A 22,229-nucleotide genomic window follows, 5' to 3' on the forward strand; every position below is an offset into this window, starting at 1 on the left:
ACTAATTTTAAGTTTTGACCGAAATTTGTCAACAAGCTTCTCGTTAAAACATTCAGGTCATATAGATATTGTCAATGGGAGACTTGCGCTCGCATATATACTCCTTTATTAGTATTAGCTTAATTAAATTGGATGTGTTTCGTGAGCATCCAACACGGGAGCGGTTTTCTAGAATCGGGGTTAGAACAAGATAAAAATAGCAAGTGCTTCAGAAGTAATAAAATCATTACGTGACGCGTGACGCATAACAAATATGTTTGGAGATAGTTAGATCAAAAGCCGCTGCTTTATTAGGTGGATCGCGGGCATGGAATGGAAGTTTTTCGTGCTTATAGGACTCTTAAGTGGAGTCTTCGTGCTGATGATTTTTCGAATCCATTCTCTCTGTAGCGTCCCTATCGGCCTGTTTAGAGGATTTTGCACAGTTCGAACGACAATGAAGTATTTAAGCCAAGAAGAGGCTCAAAACATAGATTTAGAGTTGTTTGATGAGTATTCGTTTAGTGTAGATCAGCTGATGGAGCTCGCTGGACTGAGTGTGGCCGTTGCACTGACCAAAGCTTACCCCAGAGGACAAGATCATCCGAACATTCTTGTATGCAGTGGTCCTGGAAATAATGGAGGAGACGGATTGGTAGCAGCCAGGCATCTCAAATTGTTTGTAAGTCTGAAATGAGATCAATTTTAGGCCAGTTGGTCCTCTGGCACTCAAGTTCCATTTTTTTCTGTTTCCTCCTCACAATCTAGCTCATATGGTGGATCATATACCTGCTCATTTGTAATTCAGCTTAAACTTCAGTTACTCCAGGTTTCGTTGCTATCTTTTACCTCTACGTGAAGAAAATTTGATGACGAATCATGCAGAGTTAAGGCCTTTGTTTTAATGTTTAGTTGTCTACATGTTTGTTGTTGTTGTTATTAATAGTAGTGGTGTCGCTGGGAACTTTTTTTCTGAGAACCAAAGGAGTGCTAAATTTATGAATCTCTCAAGAACTTGTTTTGGTGAAGCACTGTTAAGGGCCCACTAGGCATTGTTCTTTGTTTTTTTTGTTTTTTCTTTTTTTTGCAAAAAGATCAGTTCTGTGAGACAATTAAATGCACCAGGTGAATTTTTGTCTTACTAAGTTTTTATTAAGGCCTACCAATCTTCAAAGGCACTCTCGTCCAGCCTCAGAGCAGGACAAATTTTTTGTCACACATGAAATCTGACATATTTTTCAATTTACAAGCCTTGAAATTTTTTATCTTGTTTTTTTAAATACAGTACAACTCTTTCATGCAGAAAACCACTAAAATATTTGATTTTTATGTGGCAATCAAATGGTGAAGATGGAAGATTCAGATATCGGTATACCCAAATCATAATCAGAACATAACTATTATGGCTACTAAGTCTACATTCCAGTTACATCTACAAGTCCAACTGCAAGGGGGGCATTGGATTTCAGTTTTGCAATTCTGGCTGATTTTTGGATTTGTTTTTCGCTTTTTGGTTGTTGCTGTTTATTACAGTTTGCAGATTTTCCATTTTTCTAGCATGTGTTTTTTTGGTTTTTGTCAAAAATACAAAGGGGTTTTGGATTTGGTATCTCATGTGATATGTTGTAGGTTCTTCCTACAGTAGAAGCTCAATTTAACGAACCTCAATAATGAAGTCCTCAGTATAAAAAACAATACTTTTCAGCCCATCTAAAGTTACAGTAAAATGTATGCCACAGAACTTTGATATATAACAAAACTTGATACAGCAAAATCCTTGTTATAATGAACACAATTCAAAATCCCAAATGTATACAGATACCCCAATATAATGAACAAACATCAACGCCTGACCAAAGACAAATGCGAAATAGAGCAACAGTGCAGAATTATACAGTAGTGTTCTAGTGTTTAGTACTGTACACACTGTTCATGTTCATCATGACATTTGACAAGTCAGCACAAAGGAAGGGGAACTCCCACACTCTTTCTCTTGAAAGAAAGGCACATTTTAACGAAAGACAAAATTTAAGACAATCAGAGAATTTTTTCGATTAAGTGTCTTGATTAGCAATTTTAGAGTAAAGTAACGGACCAATTTCCCAGTCCCTTGGCACTTTGTTAAATCTAGGTTCTACTGTGTTTGGTTTCTGGTTTCTCTTTGATCTGAGCAACAATTATTTGCCACCATCTATCTATATGCCCTGCTTGTCACCACATCATCTGATTGATTAGGATTTTGATACCTGGGATGTGGAAATTTCTCAGTTTTGAGGGTTGTGCATCTGGTTTTTGGGCTTGATAAATTTTTTTGTGGTTTAGGATGATTTTTCTTGTGGTAAACAAAAATTTAGCTGTTTTCAGTATGTCCATGATAGACAAATTTAAAATTTGACAGAGATAAATTTTGTTGAGATTTTTGGTGGAGCCCAGTGCACCAGTGCCCTTAATGAAACATTGTTTCAGTTATCAACTTTAATCCTTTACAACCTAACATCAGCATCCATATTCTCCATACTCTTCTCTATACACATCTTTTGGTACTGGCAAGGAGAATTTGTTTTCCAATTAAAGTTCTCTGGGTTGGCAATCATTTCCTACATTCTTACGATCATAATGAATGACTGACGGCTGTGTTATTATCTAACTACACTACATAGACGAAATAACACCCAAGACAAGTACAAATATCGCACTGTAATTGTACTGCAGAGAACCTGTTAGACAGGTTTTCTTGCATCGCACAAGCAACAAAGTGGATTGAAGTTACCAAAAAGATGGCAGACAATTTAAATCATTTTTCTGACGACAAAGAGTCAGAATGGCTGGCCAATATTGATCCAATTGCAAGTTTGTTAGATAATTGGACAAAGAAAAGTAGTGTAATCATCATTTATTGAAGAAAATAGAAACAGCAACATGACAACACGCCAATTCCATTCTGTTTGGCATACTTCTGTCACGCACTCCCCATAAATAAATATCTGCGAAATTTACCCACGCAGAGTCTAACTCTGATGATGACTTCCGCACAGGTTGTCGAAACATCAGTCACTACCACCGACAACAGTCTTCAGGACTACACTCACCCAGATGATCAGACTACACCTTTACAAAAATTCTAATAAGATAATTATTTACTACAAGGAGGAATTAGATGCATGTCACTCTTAGAGTGTAATGGGTTAAGGTGGTAAACAAAGAAAATGCCACTTTAAATTTCCTTGACCTTGTACCTCTCATAAATGATCGACATGTAGCCTCTTCCTAATCCCATCACTCTCAATATATATCAAAAGGGAAATTCTCTGCACTGTCTGTTTTACATTTTGATTTTTTTATAATTTTCTCCCTGAGAATTACTAGTGTTAGATAAAACAATAAACATTAATGAATATTTTTCTTTCTGCTTGTTTCCCTTCCATTTGAAAAAATATTGATGCCGTAAGTACAAGCTCTTGGGTGTGTCAATTAAGGGGTGACAGTTCCAAAATATCAGTTATCTTGCAAACAGGTTATGAGAACAGACTGGAATTTTTTCATTTTTTTTCAGTAAAGCTTGCCATTTCTTCTTTAATTTCCCTAATTCCTCAAATAGGAAGCATAACCTGTAAATCTCCTATACACCATACCAAGCATACTGCTCCCTCCAAACACAAAGTGCCTGCTCTTTTTGTTTTCAGTTGGTGACCCAAATTTTATCTCTGGGAAATGCTTATGATGAAAGGTTGTCAAAAGGTGACTTGGAAAATAGATATTCTTGAGGCCCTGAACTGGTTCTTACCTAACTCTATGGCTCCCAAGATCTGATTGTTAATTCTCGCTCTTAGCTACTACACATTTCCTTGTAAATTAGCTATGGGAATTTGATGTTACATGTAGATTAAGATTATAACCCTTACTTGGTAAGTTTGAGTATACTCACTTCCTGTTTGCCAGATTATGTATCAATATTAATGGAGAAGTTACATGTTAATCACTTAGGGAGTCAAAAAGTTAATGTTTTGCTACTTTTTGACATTGTTTTCTGTTTTCATCAATTTCTTTAGGGATACAATCCAAAGATATATTACCCAAAGAAGTCAGAAAAGCAGCTTTTTAAGAATCTTGTTACACAGTGTGTAAGGATGGACATACCATTCATGGATGATATGCCTAAACCTTCACAGATTGATTCTGAGTACAAGTTTATTGTGGATGCCATATTTGGCTTTAGTTTTAAGGGAAATGCAAGACCACCATTTGCAGATGTATTATCAACCTTAGAAGAAGTTACTATTCCTGTTTGCTCAGTTGACATTCCGTCTGGTGAGATTAAGCACAGTGACATACCTGATACGAACCCACTTTCAAAGGTTACTGTACATGAACACAGCCACATCATGTACGGACTAGTACATCTAGAATGCATCTACATTGTGCTTTGTGATGAAGCCATTATTTTTAATTCATTTATACTTAAGTTTTTTGTACCTTTTGTTTGTTTGGTGTGTAAAAAAACAACATTATTGGAAATGTTCTCATAATTCTCTTTCTACAAAGAAAATCTATAAATTAAAGAAGTAAAATCACCTTTTATATTTATGTTTTACCATCCCTTAAGTGCAGTATACTTCTGTCTTGGCCTTAGCTTTTATTTTTAATTTTGTTTCCATATGGAAAATGACAACTTACAGTTTTTACATAAAGGTTTTTTTCAGCTTTTTCAGAACACCTGACAAGAATATCTGCCAAACAGAGTCCTAGTTTTGAAACACTTCACATTTTTACTGCCAGGTTTCTTTTTCTTTGGGAACTACTTTTTTGGGGAAATATTTCCAAACATTGTTTTCTCTAATGTTATTATGACATGAAAATGAAATACCACCAGAATGTTGAACAAGAATAGCCATAAGCTAAGCAAAAGAGAGTATACTTAAGTAGCTGTGCTCAGTCACATCCATGATATTAGGGAGTTTTATTTATATATTTGTTTTCCATTTATTTCATATCAAGGATGGCATGTAGAAAATGGAAATCCAGCTGGGATACAGCCAGACTTCCTCATATCTCTAACAGCACCCAAGCTTTGTGCAAAGCACTTCAAAGGGAGATTTCACTTTCTTGGAGGCAGATTTGTTCCTGATTCACTGGCACAAAAGTACAACTTGTCTCTCCCAGATTATCCTGGAACAGAGCCGTGCATACAGCTGTAAACAAAGGGACTTCATAATACAGCACAGTGACTTTGTCGAGAAGTGTCCTCTGTAAATTGAATTTAAAAAATCAGAAACATTCTTAACATTGTGACTATTGAGGAAGTTTGATGTGATTGGCACATTGTACATGTAATGCCTTTCCTCTTTGTTTTCTCCTAATAAAAGGAGCACCAGGAACTGTGCAGAGGCTGCAAACTTATCTGGAAACTGAAGTTGTTGTGGCTGCACTTATTAAAAGGAATGTAAATATCACTCATATCAATAGCTTTTGTCTTCAGGTACAAAATGTATTGTGATTTTCAGAAGTAAAATAAAATCCTCACAAAAATTTTAAAGTCACTTTCTGTACAACAGTTGTAACCCATCTTGTTCAAAGAACAGTAATAAACTGCAAACATCCATACTGTTCCTCCAATTCATTTGCATTACATACACATATGTCACACTTGTACATCAAATATGTCGATCACATGCTTACAGGGCATTTTAGTCACTACCTTTTCATTCACAGCTTACTTTATGTTAATAGTGGCCGACAGTCAAATGTCAACCGTGCCTCTCTTATCATCAGTGGTTTTATACCTGCTGATTCACCCTCCCTATGCATGTGTGTCATCTCTACAGATTAAAAAATGTTGAACAGGCACTGTGCAATTTCCCAGACAGCACTCACAACTTTAACTTTTTGAAACTGTTACTATGACATTAAATTTAATTGCTGCTAAAAGTAGTGTACAGTCAAAGTTGTATCAAGTGGTCATCCACAGGGAATGTCAGGTTGAGGGGTTGACTGCCTAACACAGGTTCCAAAAAATAGGAAAAATCTAATAAAAAATGATATAAAAAACCATATTACACCACTAAATGAAAAACAAATCGCCCAAAAATACTATTAACATTGACCTCGGAAGTAAGTTTACATAAGAGGGGGAAAACGTCCGTATTTAGAAAACTGACTGCAAAAAACCATGGTGAACTTGCTTAATACAGCTCTCCTGTATTTGTCAACGCTAGACCGCGTGTTTGGATCCAAAATGATTGACCCAAGGGTCATGTTTCAGTTTGAAAGTCTGGAAAAAAATGTGTACTGTTGGTAATGAGGTGACTTCACTGATTATTATTTAGAAAAAATCTTTAAGCTCAGCAGTCTTTCCTCAAAGTTGAATGTACAAACAAACATATAAATACATTAATCACTCGCATATAGATAGTTAATATTTCAGTCATAGAGAAATTGGATGCAAAGTATAAGTCAGCGTCAATTTATTTGCCACCTTGATCCTTTCTTCGTTCCTCGACAAGCATCACTGCATTTCCAATTAACTGTTCACTTGACTGTTACCCTCCAACTGATGAATAACCATAGCTGAAAAAGTGGTATTCGGAAAGAGTTCCCTATAACCCCATACATTAATTATGCATTCCATTAAGACTAAATATAAAGGTTTCTTTGCAACACTCTATGCATAATTAATGTATGGGGTTATACGGAACTCTTACCGTGGTATTCTAAGCATTCCATTTCACATATTTCATTAAATCTTCCAAACTAGAGTTCCATTTGGCGTATTTCTTGAACAATCGAAGGACTTCTTCCTGACGGCCGTTAGACGTTGTTTCGTTAATTCGTACCATTAGCGATTTGGCTAATGTCTCTTTATGCATCTCCAGTTTAACGAGAATATTGTTTACTTGTAGGTAAACGTAATACGAAAAGGTCAGGAAAAGACTCCAGAAAATGATCGACAGTATAAAACCTTTAGGCGAAATTATTCCCATCCTTTTAAGCCTTCTCCAGATTCGTAAAATTGTTGGATTGTACCGAGCTGCTCCTTGCGGCATTCTGGATTTTGCAGGGTCCGGTTAGATGCTAATAATGTTTGCACGTCGATATTTTTCTTAGCCAAGTCCTGTTTCGAAGATGAAATGAGATCTGTTATGTTAGACTGACATTAACTTTCGTTCAAATGCAAAACTAGCGCATCTCAATGTGTTGAGACAACAAAATAGAATGGCAGGCGTACATACACTATTTCCCAGGCCCGCTCGATTAGGATTTGTAATAAAAGTGGGAATCGTGGAACTCATGATAGCATCTGGTATTGAGCCTGATAATGATCTCGTCCGCATGTCTGTCTTAAGTTTGCAGGTTTATTGATAATAGAAAAATAGTTTACTTCACATACCCATGCTTTGAAATCTTCGACAACCTTGAATTGGCTGCTAAATGAGTTTGTCTTTTAAAATCCCAACTAAAGACTGCGATTTCCTGAGACTTTGGGAATAACAATTTAATATTTGATTCTCTTTATTTAATTTATTGTGCTTTGTCTTTCAGACCAATTCAGATTCAAATATATTTGGAGAAAATGTATGAAAACAAACAAACAAGCAAACAAACTAACTAAACAAAACCGCGAGACAAAGGAAAATCAAAAAAGAAGCGAAACTGTAAAAATATGTATATAAAGAGGAATGAGAGAACGAAAAACTGTCTTACTGCTCGTCTGAATTGAAGGTTTCTTTCTACCAAGGGAAAAACTAAACGAGAAACCTAATCGAATTTGTGATCATCGGCCAACTTCGAAAGTATTCCAACGCCTCACTTCTAACTCGATACAAAAACTAACTTTTGTTATGTCCCTGCAAACACAACCTGAGGGCAAATGATACGTTGTTATTTTACGTCTAGTGCGAGTAAATTATCCAAAAGTCTAGTCTATTTAACATTCACAGATTGAATTTCAAATAGCTGCTTTTTTTGTTTTTGATTTCAAAAATGAACTTTTAGTTTACTTTAGCTATACCAGTTTGAAATGAACGCATTTTTTTGGAATATTTCTAGGTAGGATTTGGATTTTGATAAAGTTAATACTTATATTCATATTCGAAAGCCTGCTACAGGTTCATTAGTGATCATCAGTTTTTATCATGTTTTTGTTGCAAGTAAAGCAACGACTTTTTACGTTGAAATCCTCGAGTTAATCGCCAGAAGAGCCAGTCTCTTAATTCTAATATTTAGAGAAACTCGCGTAACCAACATTTTTGTCGGTGAGCGCCTCTTGTGCTTTGAAGCAGCAGAGCAAATAAGCATTTCATCAACCAGATTTGGTTCACTTGACATGTGACGAGTGAAATTAAACCAGACGTATCTCTAGAATTATTTTGATGACTCCCTTTAAAAACAAACTCAACTCTTAGATCGACTGCGACTGCGATTACCTGCAACTTTGGGAATAACAATTTAATATTTGATTCCTTTATTTCATTTATGGTGTTTTGTTTTTCAGACCAATTCAGATTCAATTATACTTGGAACCAATGTATTAAAAGGAACAAACAAACAAACAAACAAAACAAAACAAAACCGTGACACAAAGGAAAACCAAAAAAGAAAAAAAGAAAGAAGAATGACGTAAGGTTCTTTTTCATTCGAAGAGGGATTCTATCAGTCGTTCTAATAAATCAAGCCTTTTAGTTTTAGCTACCACATTATATCCTGAATCATGCCCATCAACAATCTACCTGGCATCGGCCACCAGTATTGCATATCATGCCATGAAGTTCCACTGAAATGCCGTAGGTATTGTATATGGAAAACTACGAACTGTTCTCAAAGTGCTATCAAACTGAATGAGATCCAGAAATTTTTGCACATTTTCTTTCGAAATTTAATTTGATCATTATTGTTTAAATTCTATTTCCAAAGCTCTATAGTATCGATTATTCCCTTCAGTTACCTTTCACTAGACAAAAATAGACCACAATAAATTATATTTGCTGAGCCAGTCGCTTTGCCACTCTGCGAGCTGTATCCCATGGGCTGTTAAGAGTTATTGCGGCAACCATGGCAACCTCTGCTCGGTCAAACCTGGAGCCCATTGTGGCGGCTTGAGTCGTGACGTAATCAAAGAAGGGGTCGGCCACCCCTTTCCTATATCACTCAGATGGTTATGCAATAGATACGTTCGATCCGAAGAAGTCGAATTTTTTGACAAAATATCATCTAGTACCTTGAGATTTCAATTAGTAGTTTCCCCCACTAAAGCGGCTAGAAACTCTGATCAGAGTCCAATACTCAACTCATTGGTCCTGGATAAAGTGAGTTAGTGTAAGTCTTCCCACGAGGCCTAAGATCGAAGGCAGAAGTTCCATTGCCTATCAGGAAAATAAAATACAAAGCTCTTTACTCGGTAGGTCGATCAGTTTTTTTCGTTATGTCATTTGTTATAAAAGTTAAAGCCGGCTGAGTTATAGATATATTTCCCAATCCGGGCTAAACACGGTCGAAAAAGAACGGCGCAAACAACGGTTTTACGTAGGGTTTGGAACTCGCTTTCTCCGCACTTGCTTGAAACGGATGGTTTCGTCGACTGCAAAGCGATTTAAATCGTTCGGAGTAGCCTTATATTTCATTTAATACGCAGCCCTCTTTTTAAATTAGCGTTTAATCACTTTTCTTTTGCTATGAGGTTCCTATACCAGTTCCGAGAAGTCCGGAGAGGCAGGCCGAAGGTTCCCCTACGAGACAAATCTTTCGAGTTACCATCGCTGCTCTTCTTCTTGGTAAATCTGTGCCGTGTTATTTCGTTTTAAAACTGTTTTCTTTCGTAGTTCGACATGATTTTGCTCTGGGACAAAACAAATTTAATTAAAACGAAACGAGTTAGAAAAGAAACGATCATGGAACAGAGCGATGGAATACAAAAGATCAACTTGTCGGCGAAGCTCTAGCTAGCCCATTGCCATCGCCTGTGGAACATCGATAAGAAACCTTAGCATACATTTTGCGATGGGAAACTGAAGATGAGCGTCTCTAGATCTAATTATAGATCGTGATAACTTGCATTTATCGGTTGAACCTTGGCATACATCCGAAATATACGTAGTTGTTCTTTCTAAAAGAGTGAAATAAACAAAGACTGCTATGCGGCCTTCAAAAATCAAGCCCAACAACAATTTCTGAAACACTTTCTGAAACACTTTGAATGTTTCATCAAGGTTAGAGGAAAAAGTGAAAATTATGTATTTTGAATTCCACTTTCAAATGATTAAACATCATCGCAGTCAATGGCACAATTTTAACAGATCCTGAATTGAACGTTTCTTTCCACCACAAGAAACTAAACAAAAAACGCAATTGAATTTCTGACCATCAGCTAAACTCCAAAGGATTCCAACTCCTCAATTTCAACTCGATACGCAAACTAAATTTTTTATGTCCCTGCAAACCATCAACCAGAAGGGAAGATAATACGTTGTTATTTTACGTCTAGTGCGAGTAAATTATTCAAAAGTCTAGAGTATTAAGCATTCACAGTGAATTTGAAATATTGAATTCCAGATAGTTGCTTTTTATGTTGGTAATTTTACAAATGAACTCCTAGTTTACTTAAGCTATGCACATTTTAAATGAACGCAATTTTTACGAATATTTCTAGGTAGGATTTGGATTTTAATATATTTGTACTCATATTCGAAAGCCTGCTACGGGCTTAGCCTCGGATCAGTGATCATCAGTTGTCATGTTTTGCTCGCAAGTAAAGCACTGTATATGACGTTTTACGTTAAAATTCTCGAGTTAATCGCCTTAAAAGTCAGTCTCTTTATTTTAATAATTATAGAAACTCGCATGACAAACGTTTTTGTCAGCGAGCGTTTCTCGTGCTTTAAAGCAGCAGAGCACATAAGCACTTTATCTACCAGATTTCGTTCATTTGACATGGAACGCGTGAAATTAAATCAGGAATATCACTAATGCTATTTTAATCTTGATGACTCCTTTAAAAACAAACTCAACTCTACATGTTTTGGAAATTCACGCTGCTGAGATAGATATAAACCCTCCATTCTAGTCTCAATGAACAATCTATATATTTCATATAGCTGCAATTTCAGTTCTGCTGCATCAAATTTCTCACATGCACTGAATTATGCCATCTATGATTAGATTTTGAACTGCTGGTTGGTTAAGACATGTTCTACTTATTGCATGCATGTAGAGGCCAATCGCGTTACTAGCACTAAAATCAAATTACGAAAGAGTCATTTTGTTTCGAGCAAGTTCTAAATAGATAGACTTGGATTTTCTCAAGAGAGGAGGATCATTCTCTTGTTACTTTTAACTGGGTGCCATGTGGCTCTTAGACTGGACTTCACAGTTCTTAATTCAGATTCCGTAAAAGGTTTATTTTCTCAACGTGTCATGCAACCTAAGCCCTTGGACTAGTAGCCGCCTTTTCGGTGATGCGGCTTAAATTGCAAAGCACTTAAAAGCATGAACAAAGGAAACTATGTAAGCGCCAAAATAAGCTCTCATATTTTCTAATTTGACATAATTGTATTCAGCCAGGTGCAGTCGATTTTAAATTGTAAAAAGTATACTTCCTTTGCTAGACGAACAATTACTGAATTATGAACAGCAAAAATGCAAGAGAATCTGTTGTTTCCCTTCACAAATTATGTTGTCATTCGCATGGTAGAGCCAAGACGAGCCGGTTTTTACATATAATCTACCGGCCCCGCCGCCAAAGTAGGGCTTCGAATCTAACTTGAAACGCTACCCGGCTCGTAAGTAAAAGGTAGGGAAATCTGTGGAAAGCATTCTTTTTCCGTTGAGATAGTTAAATCGTTCTTTGTCCTTCGTCGCGAATAGGGGAGAATCGATGTCGAATCAGTGCCTCACCCAAAACCTTCTGATTGAAAAGCGATGCGTGCAATGTCCATGATAGGTCTTTATAGCCTTTATTATAAGAGTGTTATACACGGCTTTAATAAATAAACTGATTCCTGATTGTGCTGTATAGTTCAGTGATTATTGGATGACATATGACATTGTATGAACAAATACATAGCACGAGAGCTGCAGGCGCCAGAGAGTGTGCAGGTGATGTTCCTAGCGCATTTCATGTCCTCTGTACTCTACAAGTTAACAGAAACAGGAAAAAAAATAAATCAAATTTCTTTAAAATTATTTAAATTCCATCTGAACTGGTTAAGGTACTATTCAAGACGCCAAGAACTTTGTTTACTCGATTTGCTCCCTTTTGCTTCGTTTTGAGTTTACATATGGTCCTTCGTTTAACAGTTCGTTTAATTTTCTTTCAATTTGTTGAAACAAACTCCAGGAAACAATCAACAAACTATGGTTTATATTTTTCTTTTAATCTGTATCATTAATTTTTCCCACAGGAGGTTTGACAAAGAACATTTGCAAAGTTTGTAATAAAGAAAGATGGCTCCTACACCTTCGGAAGCGTCCCTGGATAAGCGACGTTGGCTAGTTATGAGCATATGTCTTCATATTGTCGTCACTCCACCTCTCAGAGAAATAGTTGCTAAAAAAATGGTTTCACTTTACGATTTGATGAAGCGGAAGAACAAAATAGACACTCAAACCTATCTAAAGTATCTGGAAAAGCTTCCAGGAGGCAGGAGAGATCTAAACTACGAGAGTATCAACAGAAACGACCGCCTTGAAAGCTCAGATCTATACGATTACAAAGTTGGAGATGTAGTGTCTTTTGCTAAGCTATTTGTTCAACCTTTTATGGCAAAATTCACTGCCTTTGATGACTCCTTCGACACCTCAGCCGCCTTAGCCGTGCTCTCCTATGAAGGATTATTTAAGCCCCAGGTCACCAATTCTGCTAGAGACGTTAACTTTCACGTGCGTACGGAATGGGCACACCCAAACTTTACTGCATGGACAGCGGAGCATTATGATAATTGCTTCAGGTTCCTGGTGAAACTGGTTTCCCAATTATCGAGGCAATTTCCTCATTGGACCGATAATACGCGTATCCTGGGAAGACTACAGTGGTGGAAAGATAACGGTATGTTAGAGTGCCTTAAAAGAAATTAAATATAGTCGTAATATTGATAGAGTCAAATCTATTCTCTCCTGGTAATCTATATCTTCTTATAGTTAGTAGCATAACCGCCGCCCAGGTAGCCCAATGGATAGTGCGCTGGACAGTCGTGCGGGAGGTCGAGGGTTCGAGCCACGGCCGGACCAACACTCAAGGCCTTAAAATAGTTGAGAAGAATTTGCTATCTTTCTATAACATCAGAAATGGTTAGATATTCTAGTCTTCTCGGATAAGAACGAATAAATGGAGGTCCCTTCTCCTGCAGGGTTGGGGCAAGAGACGTTCATTTCCCACGAGATTACTGTGTGATGGATCCCCTCCCCTGGGGTGGGATGGTGGGTTTGTTGTGAAGGCCGTAAGTTAGATAACTCATTGGGTTAATTATGTCACCTTCGTTAAATAAAGAATATTGTATTGTATTGTATTGTAGTATGGCGGGGAAGGAAGTTTGTTAAAGATCCATTCGTGCCACAAAGCTTAATTGATTGCGATCCTCCTGTAAAATATCCCTTAGAATTCACTAACAGAGATAGTTTTGGCTCACATTTGTTTAATGATTAATCTGAATACATCTGGCGATACATTTTAATTAAATAACTGAAGAGTTGTTTTTGTTCTAAGTGTTATTTTGTTTCAGTGGCGCTTCATAGAGCGATTTCTTTGAGGTGAAAAGTTAATTGCTTGTGAATAGCCTAAGTTTGTAGTAAAGTCTAATAAATTATGAAAATTATCTACCCTACATTTAATTTTATCAAGGTAAGTTGATCTTAAGCAAATCAATTAAACTAAGGGAAACAACTAAGAAGAGACTGCGGTGAAATAACCTAAAACGTTAGCGGAACGATCTATTAACTAACCTGAGACGTTGGTGAAACGACCAAAGACTTTAGCGAACTGTTAGTCAGCGAAACGACTCGTAGGCAAAACGAACGCAATTCGTGAAAGACCATGTCACTTTGAATGACAGAGGAATACTCTGAGAAAAAGAACTTCGAGTGCTACCAATAGGAGTCAAACCAACGACCTTCTGATTAGTACTTCAAAGGCTCTACCACTGAGCTATCACAGAATTGAGGTTTGGCCGTTCAGCTAGGTCCATTGCATGCAACCTGAAATCGATTATAAAAAAAAGAGAAAAAAAGTGAAGTTGTTATGTTTATCTTCGTTATATATTAAGAGCACTTACCTTAGACTTAACAAACTCTAGATCAACCAATTTATGACCAACGTTAACTTCCTTTTAACATTTCTTAACAGGAACTGATTTTTGTTCAGGGAGGCTAAATGACCCTGACTTTCTTCGCGACTGTTTGGAAGAGGTAAAAGCTTTCTCTAAAGCTTTTGCTGATTTAAGAGAAACGTTGACTGAAGAAGTTGAGCGTCAGATAAGTGAAACTCTTAAATCATTCGAATGTAAAGTAAGAAAGGAAGTGGAGTTACTTAAAAGTAGACAGTCCAGGCTGGAAGAAAATCAGAATCAGGAAATCAAAGAACGAAGGGATGGACAGGAGGACCTGAACAGGGATCTGCGTGCGATTCATCGGGAGATTGCAAAAGTGAAGTCGACCGTAGATTCCCTTCGATCAAAACACTCAAAACTGGTCGAGGCTGTGGAAAAGGTTAAAAACCAACAAGAAGAACAACGTGGGAAACGGGAAATTTTTTCCGAACAATTAAGTTCCTTACGGACGTTTCTGAGAGAACTAGAAAAAAAAATAGATGATTATAATTCTGTCACTTACGAAAAATTTCTAAAGCTTGAAAATGAAAATAAAGCTTTGAAAGAGACCGTTTTTGCAATGCAAAAGGAACTAAAAGATAAGCAAGATAAGACCGAAATCATAGCCCTTAAAGAGACAATTCGTGAACTGCAAGTGAAGTTCGAGTCGCTGACAACAAATGATTCCAATACATACGAACAGATTCAAGATCTAGACCGCGTTTGAAGAGAGTCATCTCTTTGCTCTGGTTTTGGAACAGACTTAGAGCGGAAAAGTTCGAAACAGCCAGGCTTCTTTACTATAATTTCTTTTAAAAGAGACGTATACATTCCATTTAGAGCCGTCTTGTAAATATGAAGTATTTCATTTTAGTGCCGACTTCATATCTAATAAACCATTACCATTACCATTACCATTAAATCATCAAAGAATTAGGTTGCAGGGAGGTACGGCCATGCAGTCAGACTGATATGAACAATTTTGTACTTATTTATTTTTTAGACCAAAGAGAGAATTGGCGGTTACCCTAACTGTTATCATGTTATTTTGGTCGCAGTGTGCTATGTGAAATGCCTATTGTTTCGTAAATTAATCAAAACTATACCTGTACCACCAAAGTTGCAAGCCCCTGCTGAAAAAATACAAAACAAAACAAAGCAAAAAACAAGACAAAACGAAACAGGACAAGAAAACAAAAACAAAACCAACCAAAACAAAAACACAAACCAAAAAAAGCTGAGCAAACAAATTAACTCATAAACCCCTATTAAAAACCAACGAGTAACTGGAAAAAAATTTTACCTTTCCAAATGATATCCCCCTCACAAAAAGAGATCTTTTGCCTTCAAACCATACTCCGCTGGAATTTCCAGTTAGCTTTAATACTTTCATTTGAATGTTTTGGCTTCAGCCTTTCTAAGGAAGGCACAGATGTTTCATGAAACGGTGGTTTGGCTTACTTTCCCTTTGAGCCTGATAGCTTGACTGCTTGATAGCTTTCTTTGTTTGAGCATTTAAAAGTTTTTAAGCGCACCCAGATACCACTATTTTGGTCGTCATGGCAACTGAATTTATGAGAAAAGTTGCCAATTTAGCAGCTTTTGTCAACGATAATTACGTGTCCGGCGTTTATCATTGTAAATATTCCTGACTCAAAGGTCAGTTGAGACTCAAGCATTACTCTAGATTGAATAGTTAAATAAAGAGGAAACCTATATTAGAAATTAAGCTTAACAATGTCTTAATGTCTTATAGCAAAACATCTCACCATCGTGATAAAAAAGAAAGACTTAGGTTATAATTAGGCCTTATCATTGTTAAAGACCATTTATACAGATCTCTACAGAATGTGTGAGCTGTTTCCTTTTTCTTCTAGACTGCTCTACCAAGATCTTAGGAGTAGGTGCGCTATTAAGGATATACAAACATCTGTGTACACAGCATCTAAACGAAGATGCAATTCTGACTATTTGAACAAATCTAGAATTATATATTCGACTTTCTGATATAATTAATACCGGAACGCCTCTATCGAATTTCCGAAGTAATGCCGCGACTTTGAAATATAAATTCGACGTTTCTTCGAGGGAGTTTCGATCAATAATAATAAATAATAAATAAATGCTTTATTTCAACTGAAAAAACTGATCAGCAAATTCAACAATAAAAACGCTGGTAGAAATCAGTGATCAGTACATAAAAATACTATTAAAAATACCATTCACCATCGATACAAGCTAAGATTAAATTAAAAATTACCAAAAAATATTACAGTAATAAAAAATTATACACTACATTTATGTTGTGCCTTATCTGATTCTATCAAAAGTTTAAAAGTTTTGATTTTAAAAATTCTCAGCGTTTCACAAGCACGCAGTTCTTTGGGGAGGTCGTTTCGATCCTTTGCAGCAGCATACTCAATGTTGACTGGCCCATAGCTGTTTTGTATCTTGGGAGATGAAGTTCCCTAATATCTCTGAGGGATTTACAGCGAAGTTGTGATCTCAATGCAATATACTCTTGAACTTGCTGGTGACAGTGATAATCACTTACGATTTTATCAGTGTACTAGTTGGAGACGTAAATAAAGACGCCTGTTAGATAAAGTTAACAGGTCAAGTCTCTCCCTCATTGACTGTGTGTACGTTAGGTGATTTGTTCTTAAAATTATTCGCATTGCTTTGTTTTGCAACCTTTCCAGGAAATCTGAGTTCTTCTTGCTGCAAAAAACCCCATACGATGCAGCCATAGTCTAAAAAGGTAAAATTGTCATTTTGTAAATCTTAATATAGCCAATTTTGACTCATTTGATGACTCTTTCGATGCTTCAGCTGCCCTGGCCGTGCTTTGTACTCCAGAGGTAAGCTCTCAGTCTTTTATCATCTCTGGGATTTTTTACCGGTTACATTTACCAACTGTTTATAATCGCGTATTGCGTTTGAATTTAAATTACTCGGGATCACTTTTGTACGTACGGCTCTCAGTTGCAGCTTGTTCGTTTGATCCCTCATTTTTATGTCCACCGGGGTTCCATCGGTCCTTATTTTGGGTCATTCATTTGTCAGGCGTCTCGCATGCGATTTAAGATCCCAATTGACCCTCGGCTCCATAACGATTTTAAACTTGCGGAGACTGCGTCTGTTCAGTTACACGGTGTTGGCGGACGTACTGTGGCGAAGCTTCGGTCGTCCGATCTTTGCGTGGCTGAACAGATTGCTCCAGATATTGTCATTCCCGAGATTAGAACCAACGATCTTGTGAATACGAGTCCTGAGGTCGTTGGCTCTGAGATCGAGCGTTTGGTTTGTCTTTTATTGGAGGTATATAAAGTTTGCGTCGTTTGTGTTTGCCGCGTCATTCCACGTGACTATTCATACTACGGGGCGGCCTCTTTCTTCGAGCCTGTTGCGATTCAACAACAGGATCTCGAGGTTGTCCTTTCTCCCATCCCCAATGTTTTTTGTTGGCTCCATAGCGCCTTTTCTCACCCCGGGAAAGATTTGTATTTACCCGATGGCGTTCATGTTAATCCAGCGGGTCAGTACCATTTATATCGTAGTTACAAGGGCACCATTTTTCGGGCATTGCGCTTGCTTTAACATTTTCCTTCCACATATTTTGCAGTTTTGGAATTTTCCCACCTTCCACACCTCACAATAATAGTACAGTCATAGGTTTTTACACAGTAATATGGTCTTATATTATTGCTTCGGGGATTCGTCCTCGGTAATTGTATTTTATATTCATTTATTTCATTGTATGAGGATTCTTCCTCCACATTTTTCATTAGAGGATTCGTCCTCGGTAATTGTATTTTATATTCATTTATTTCATTGTATGAGGATTCTTCCTCCACATTTTTCATTAGAGGATTCGTCCTCTTCTGTATGGATTCGTCTATTGCTTTTGCTGTGTGAGGATTCTTCCTCCACATTTTTACTAGAGGATTCGTCCTCATCGGTATGGATTCGTCCATTGTATTTGCTATGTGAGGATTCTTCCTCCACAGTTTTATTGGAGGATTCGTCCTCATCTGTATGGATTCGTCCATTGTTTCCATTCTCTTCCCTGTTAAGTTTTATTTTGGCATAGGAAGGATGCTGCTGCGTCGACATTTTGTCTGACAGGCTTTCCTTGCCACTTATCTTGGTTTTTTTTCGTTACTGGTACTTCCATTTTATTTTTATCTTTTAATTTTGGGCACTATCTGGTGGTTTTTTTCCCCTTTCTTTTTCAAACTTATTAGGCCTCCCAAGCGCTCAAAACGTTTAAGGACGCCTTCAGCAGAGGCGGTTGCAATTGCAGCCGGGGGGCGAACATCCCCGAAGAAAGACCAGGCGTGCTGGTTCACAGCCCACCCTTGAGAACCAAATCTCATCCACTGGTAACGACACTGACAAGTCTTCCCCAAGTTCAAGTGCAGCTTCCGTTGAGCCACAAACCCCCTCTCTTCCTCCTGATTTATCGAAGCAACTGGTAAATCGGGTAGCGGACGAAGTAACTCGACGCCTTTCTCCCCCAGATGATCCCAGATCCATTTCCATCAGCCACACCCCTATGCCCAGTGCATTTTCCGAATTGCGGCTAGATTCCACCTCACCAGGACCAGTCAGCGTTGCCCCTGTGCCTGGCGCATCTATTACAACTACGGGAATGGTGGGAGCTATAATGCACGCAAGTACCCACTCAGCTTTTCTCATCCCCAAGTCTTCCAATAGATGCTAGGGTATCAGAGAAGCTCCGTGCCAAAATCTGGAATAATGAGTACTTTGATTTTAATACTTTACTTTCTAATCCAGTTAAGGAGAAAAGATACCAGGTAACCATTTCAAATTCTGACGAGGACAAATTTGCCTGCTACTCCTCATGCCTTACTCTGGAATAATACTCCTGACTCGCAGGGGCAGCAATTGTGTTCATTTCAGAGTTAGATCGCAGGGGTATTTTGGCGAATTTACTTTACATACATCTCTTAGGCCGGGGCTGACTTGCGAGGGCAGCAGTCACCTATTCAATTTCCCACTTATTTTTCTATCTTAGCATTGTCAGATAGCGCATCTGCCATCAAGTTCATTTTAATGCTGTTGCTATCTGTCTGTATCCCGAGGTAGTACTACAATCTTGCAGTTTGTAGGTGTATCTTAAATCATAAACATCTTGGGGGCTTACTTGCAAGGGCAGTGGTCTCCCAGTTAACAAGAATAAGAGTTTACAATTATTCGGATTTTCTTAGTTATATTACATTTCCCCTTCTGTTACCTTGTAATAGAGAAGAGGAGGCTGCTTGCAAGGGCAGCAGTTCCTGTTTCCATCGCTGCATTTCCTTTGGGTGGGGCGATCATCAGGATTGCAGAGAATCCTTTACTGGGCCATAAAATGTTTCATTTTGTTCCTCGTAAATTTATCAAGATCTAAAAACATGTCTTTATTAAAGCGGCTATGGGCCTTTTTTCATAGCCATTTAACTTCAACCAGTGGTTTGTTTTGATTTGTTTTGGGGCCCCGTAAACGAGCTTCAGGATATGCAGCACTGATTTATTTATATATGTAGACTGGACAAAAGGGAAAAACATAAATGAAATTCTATTTAAAAGTTTAAGTTTAGGGTAAATTCTCGAGGTAGTCTATGGCACGGGATTGTTCCATGATAATGATTCTTCTACCATGACGTCAAGATACTTAAAATGTCACTGCTGTTTTGATATTGAGCCTCCGTAAAAATGTCAATATCTCGGTTGGTTTTGAGTGCTTTGTGGAACGCAACAATCATGGCTTCCGACTTTTTTGTATCAATAATACTTTTCGCAGTTAGCACATGTATAACCAAGTCAAAGCTCCTTGAACAAAGCTCTCATGGAGTTTGTAAACGGTGAGCCTTTCACGAGTGAATCCTACGAGCGAAACTTTGAGGGAAACCTTGATCGAACTTTTGAGGAAACCCATGAGCACTCAGAGCAGCAAAAGCCCAAACAAAGCCATTAGAAACATCAGCAGCACACCTGATCAGTCCACAATATCCAACCAAAACACTTTTGTGGCCAAGCAAATGAAACGCAATCAGAAGACTTACCTGATGATAACAGAAATCATATTGTGGAATATTCCTTGTCCGTTCCCTGGTAAATTTTGTTTTTAATAAAGCGTTCAGGCCACAATTGTTCTAAAATACAATTTTAAGCGTTCATAGTCTTCTCACTGCGAGCTGCCAGTATATTGTTATTAACTTCATTTTAAATGAGGAACCGGCGAATTATTATAGGGAAAAGCGAAGCGTTGTTTTCGTGACTGGCTATTTGTTTACTCTCTGTGAAAATCAGTATGTGTACACCCCTGAACGTTGAAAAAAAGTAAGACGACTTGCTATCATGTATCAGGCAAAAGAAACAGCTGAAATTCTCAGTCTGGACTTTTTAACCAGTCTGCAGTTTGCACTCTGCGACTTGCACCTAGTATGTATGTTGTACCCATTCTGCAGTCAGCATTTGGTACTGACCGATAGCCAAAATGTGCACCCAACATCACCCCAGCTGTTCAAAGCAATTCCAAGTGGTCTCAACTTTATCCGAAAATCTGACAGCTCCAATTTCAAACTCCAAACAAGTTTTTGCTGCCCAATGGCTGAACAGTATAGACCACTTTCATAAATGGCTGCTTGAGATAATGTATTCTTTTGAACTTTGTACTGAAGAACGAGGTCAGAAGGGCTAATTTAAATTTAAATAAAAGAATATTAATCCGGCAGCCATTTATGAAAGTAGTCTATACCTGGATATGCCGGTCGGAGGAACTTTATCCAACTCGAAACGACTTCTTGATTCATCTGAAACATACACACCACTTAGAAAATAAGACATCAAGCAACACAAAAAAATAGAAGCCTTTTCTATTCTCGCTGGATCAGGTATCCTGAGGCCTTGACTCCCAAAACCGGCCCTTCTCTTATATGTAAAACATATCAAAATAGTATACTCCGTATAAAATATGTTTTCGCCCCAAAGAAAGAGAAAAGAAAATAATTTTCAAAATAAAAATAACGGATCAGAAGAATTACCAAAATATAACTTGTAGCGACCAATTTTTAGAAAAAATTTAGTGTAATTAGTCCCTGTAATATAAACTTCAACATATAAGCTGCGAATTTGTGATACCATTTTGTGTAGTGTTGGTATTGTGATGTAAAAAATGTTTATGTTTTTAATGTAACAGAAATGTAAGTAAAGTATCATTGTAGTTAGCGCAAGTATTGTAACGTAAGTAGTGTCTTTTTTGTAACTCTGTTATTTTTTTTGTTTTGTTTTGTTTTGCTTTTTTCTTCCTTTTTGTAATTAGATAAATTAAAAACTTGTGAACAAAAGTTATAAAAAAAACTATATTCGAGAGTTACCCATTGGCTGCCTACGTTTTCATGCAAAAGTGTATGTTTCTGTAAAAAGGGGAATTTGATTATCTTCAAAACCCATTCAAACGAAACGTATCCACGACTTAGTCACAGTTTCCATTGGCTTTTATAATGCACCTTATTTTCATAAGCCTAATGAGGATTTCAAAAGGTCCGACCATGCAGCCAGACTGACATGACTTTGTACAGCTTTGTGGGATCTGTTCCTTTTGGATTTGGGAGCTAGAGAACATATGTTGATTGCGTCTACTGTTACCAGGCAATGCAAAATACAAAAGGCTAATTGTTTCGAAATTAATCAATATCCCGAAAACAGTTTCAAAATCCCTCATTTTAAATTTCCGGCCAAAGTTGAGTTTGAAGCCCTGATTTGATATGGAATGAACAACATAAGTTGTCGCTGGTATTTGTGCTCTAGAAGGGACAAACAATTTGACTTAAGAGACAAATGCTTTTGGGGCTTGACGGGAAAACGTCTGACCAACCTCTAAGGTGACCTCACTTACAGGGTCTAACACGAAGATGATAATTGATAAAAAATGAATCGAAATACCATTTAATA

The 22,229-nt window shown here is 37.4% G+C and overlaps 2 protein-coding genes across 3 annotated transcripts; both read left to right on the plus strand.

The window, feature by feature from the left end:
* Positions 1-285: 285 nt before the first annotated feature.
* On the plus strand, positions 286-5,578 carry LOC111343938 (NAD(P)H-hydrate epimerase). Its single transcript, XM_022951142.2, has 3 exons — positions 286-661; positions 4,029-4,287; positions 4,975-5,578. The coding sequence occupies exons 1-3, from the start codon at positions 308-310 to the stop codon at positions 5,172-5,174; spliced, it is 813 nt and encodes a 270-aa protein (XP_022806877.2). The 5' UTR covers positions 286-307; the 3' UTR covers positions 5,175-5,578.
* A 3,527-nt stretch (positions 5,579-9,105) lies between these two features.
* Positions 9,106-15,181, plus strand: LOC148723726 (uncharacterized). Of its 2 annotated transcripts, XM_088733443.1 has the most exons (4): positions 9,106-9,370; positions 9,650-9,743; positions 12,369-13,012; positions 14,306-15,181. In XM_088733443.1, exons 3-4 carry the CDS (start codon positions 12,412-12,414, stop codon positions 14,992-14,994), a joined length of 1,290 nt encoding a protein of 429 aa, XP_088589569.1. In that variant the 5' UTR covers positions 9,106-9,370; positions 9,650-9,743; positions 12,369-12,411; the 3' UTR covers positions 14,995-15,181. The 2 variants fall into 2 exon arrangements, with proteins under 2 accessions (XP_088589569.1, XP_088589568.1); XM_088733442.1 differs by lacking the exon at positions 9,650-9,743.
* Positions 15,182-22,229: the final 7,048 nt, after the last annotated feature.

The sequence above is a fragment of the Stylophora pistillata genome, chromosome 9 (genome assembly GCF_964205215.1).
Source record: "Stylophora pistillata chromosome 9, jaStyPist1.2, whole genome shotgun sequence".
In the NCBI taxonomy this organism is placed as follows: domain Eukaryota; kingdom Metazoa; phylum Cnidaria; class Anthozoa; order Scleractinia; family Pocilloporidae; genus Stylophora; species Stylophora pistillata.

Bases quoted from the DNA above. Each gene is read 5' to 3' on its own strand.
- LOC111343938 (XM_022951142.2), top strand. From the start codon at position 308: ATGGAATGGAAGTTTTTCGTGCTTATAGGACTCTTAAGTGGAGTCTTC. The intron at 662-4,028 runs GTAAGTCTGAAA...CAATTTCTTTAG, and splicing joins CCAGGCATCTCAAATTGTTT to GGATACAATCCAAAGATATA. The intron at 4,288-4,974 runs GTGAGATTAAGC...TTTCATATCAAG, and splicing joins CTCAGTTGACATTCCGTCTG to GATGGCATGTAGAAAATGGA.
- LOC148723726 (XM_088733443.1), top strand. From the start codon at position 12,412: ATGGCTCCTACACCTTCGGAAGCGTCCCTGGATAAGCGACGTTGGCTA. The intron at 13,013-14,305 runs GTATGTTAGAGT...ATTTCTTAACAG, and splicing joins ACAGTGGTGGAAAGATAACG to GAACTGATTTTTGTTCAGGG.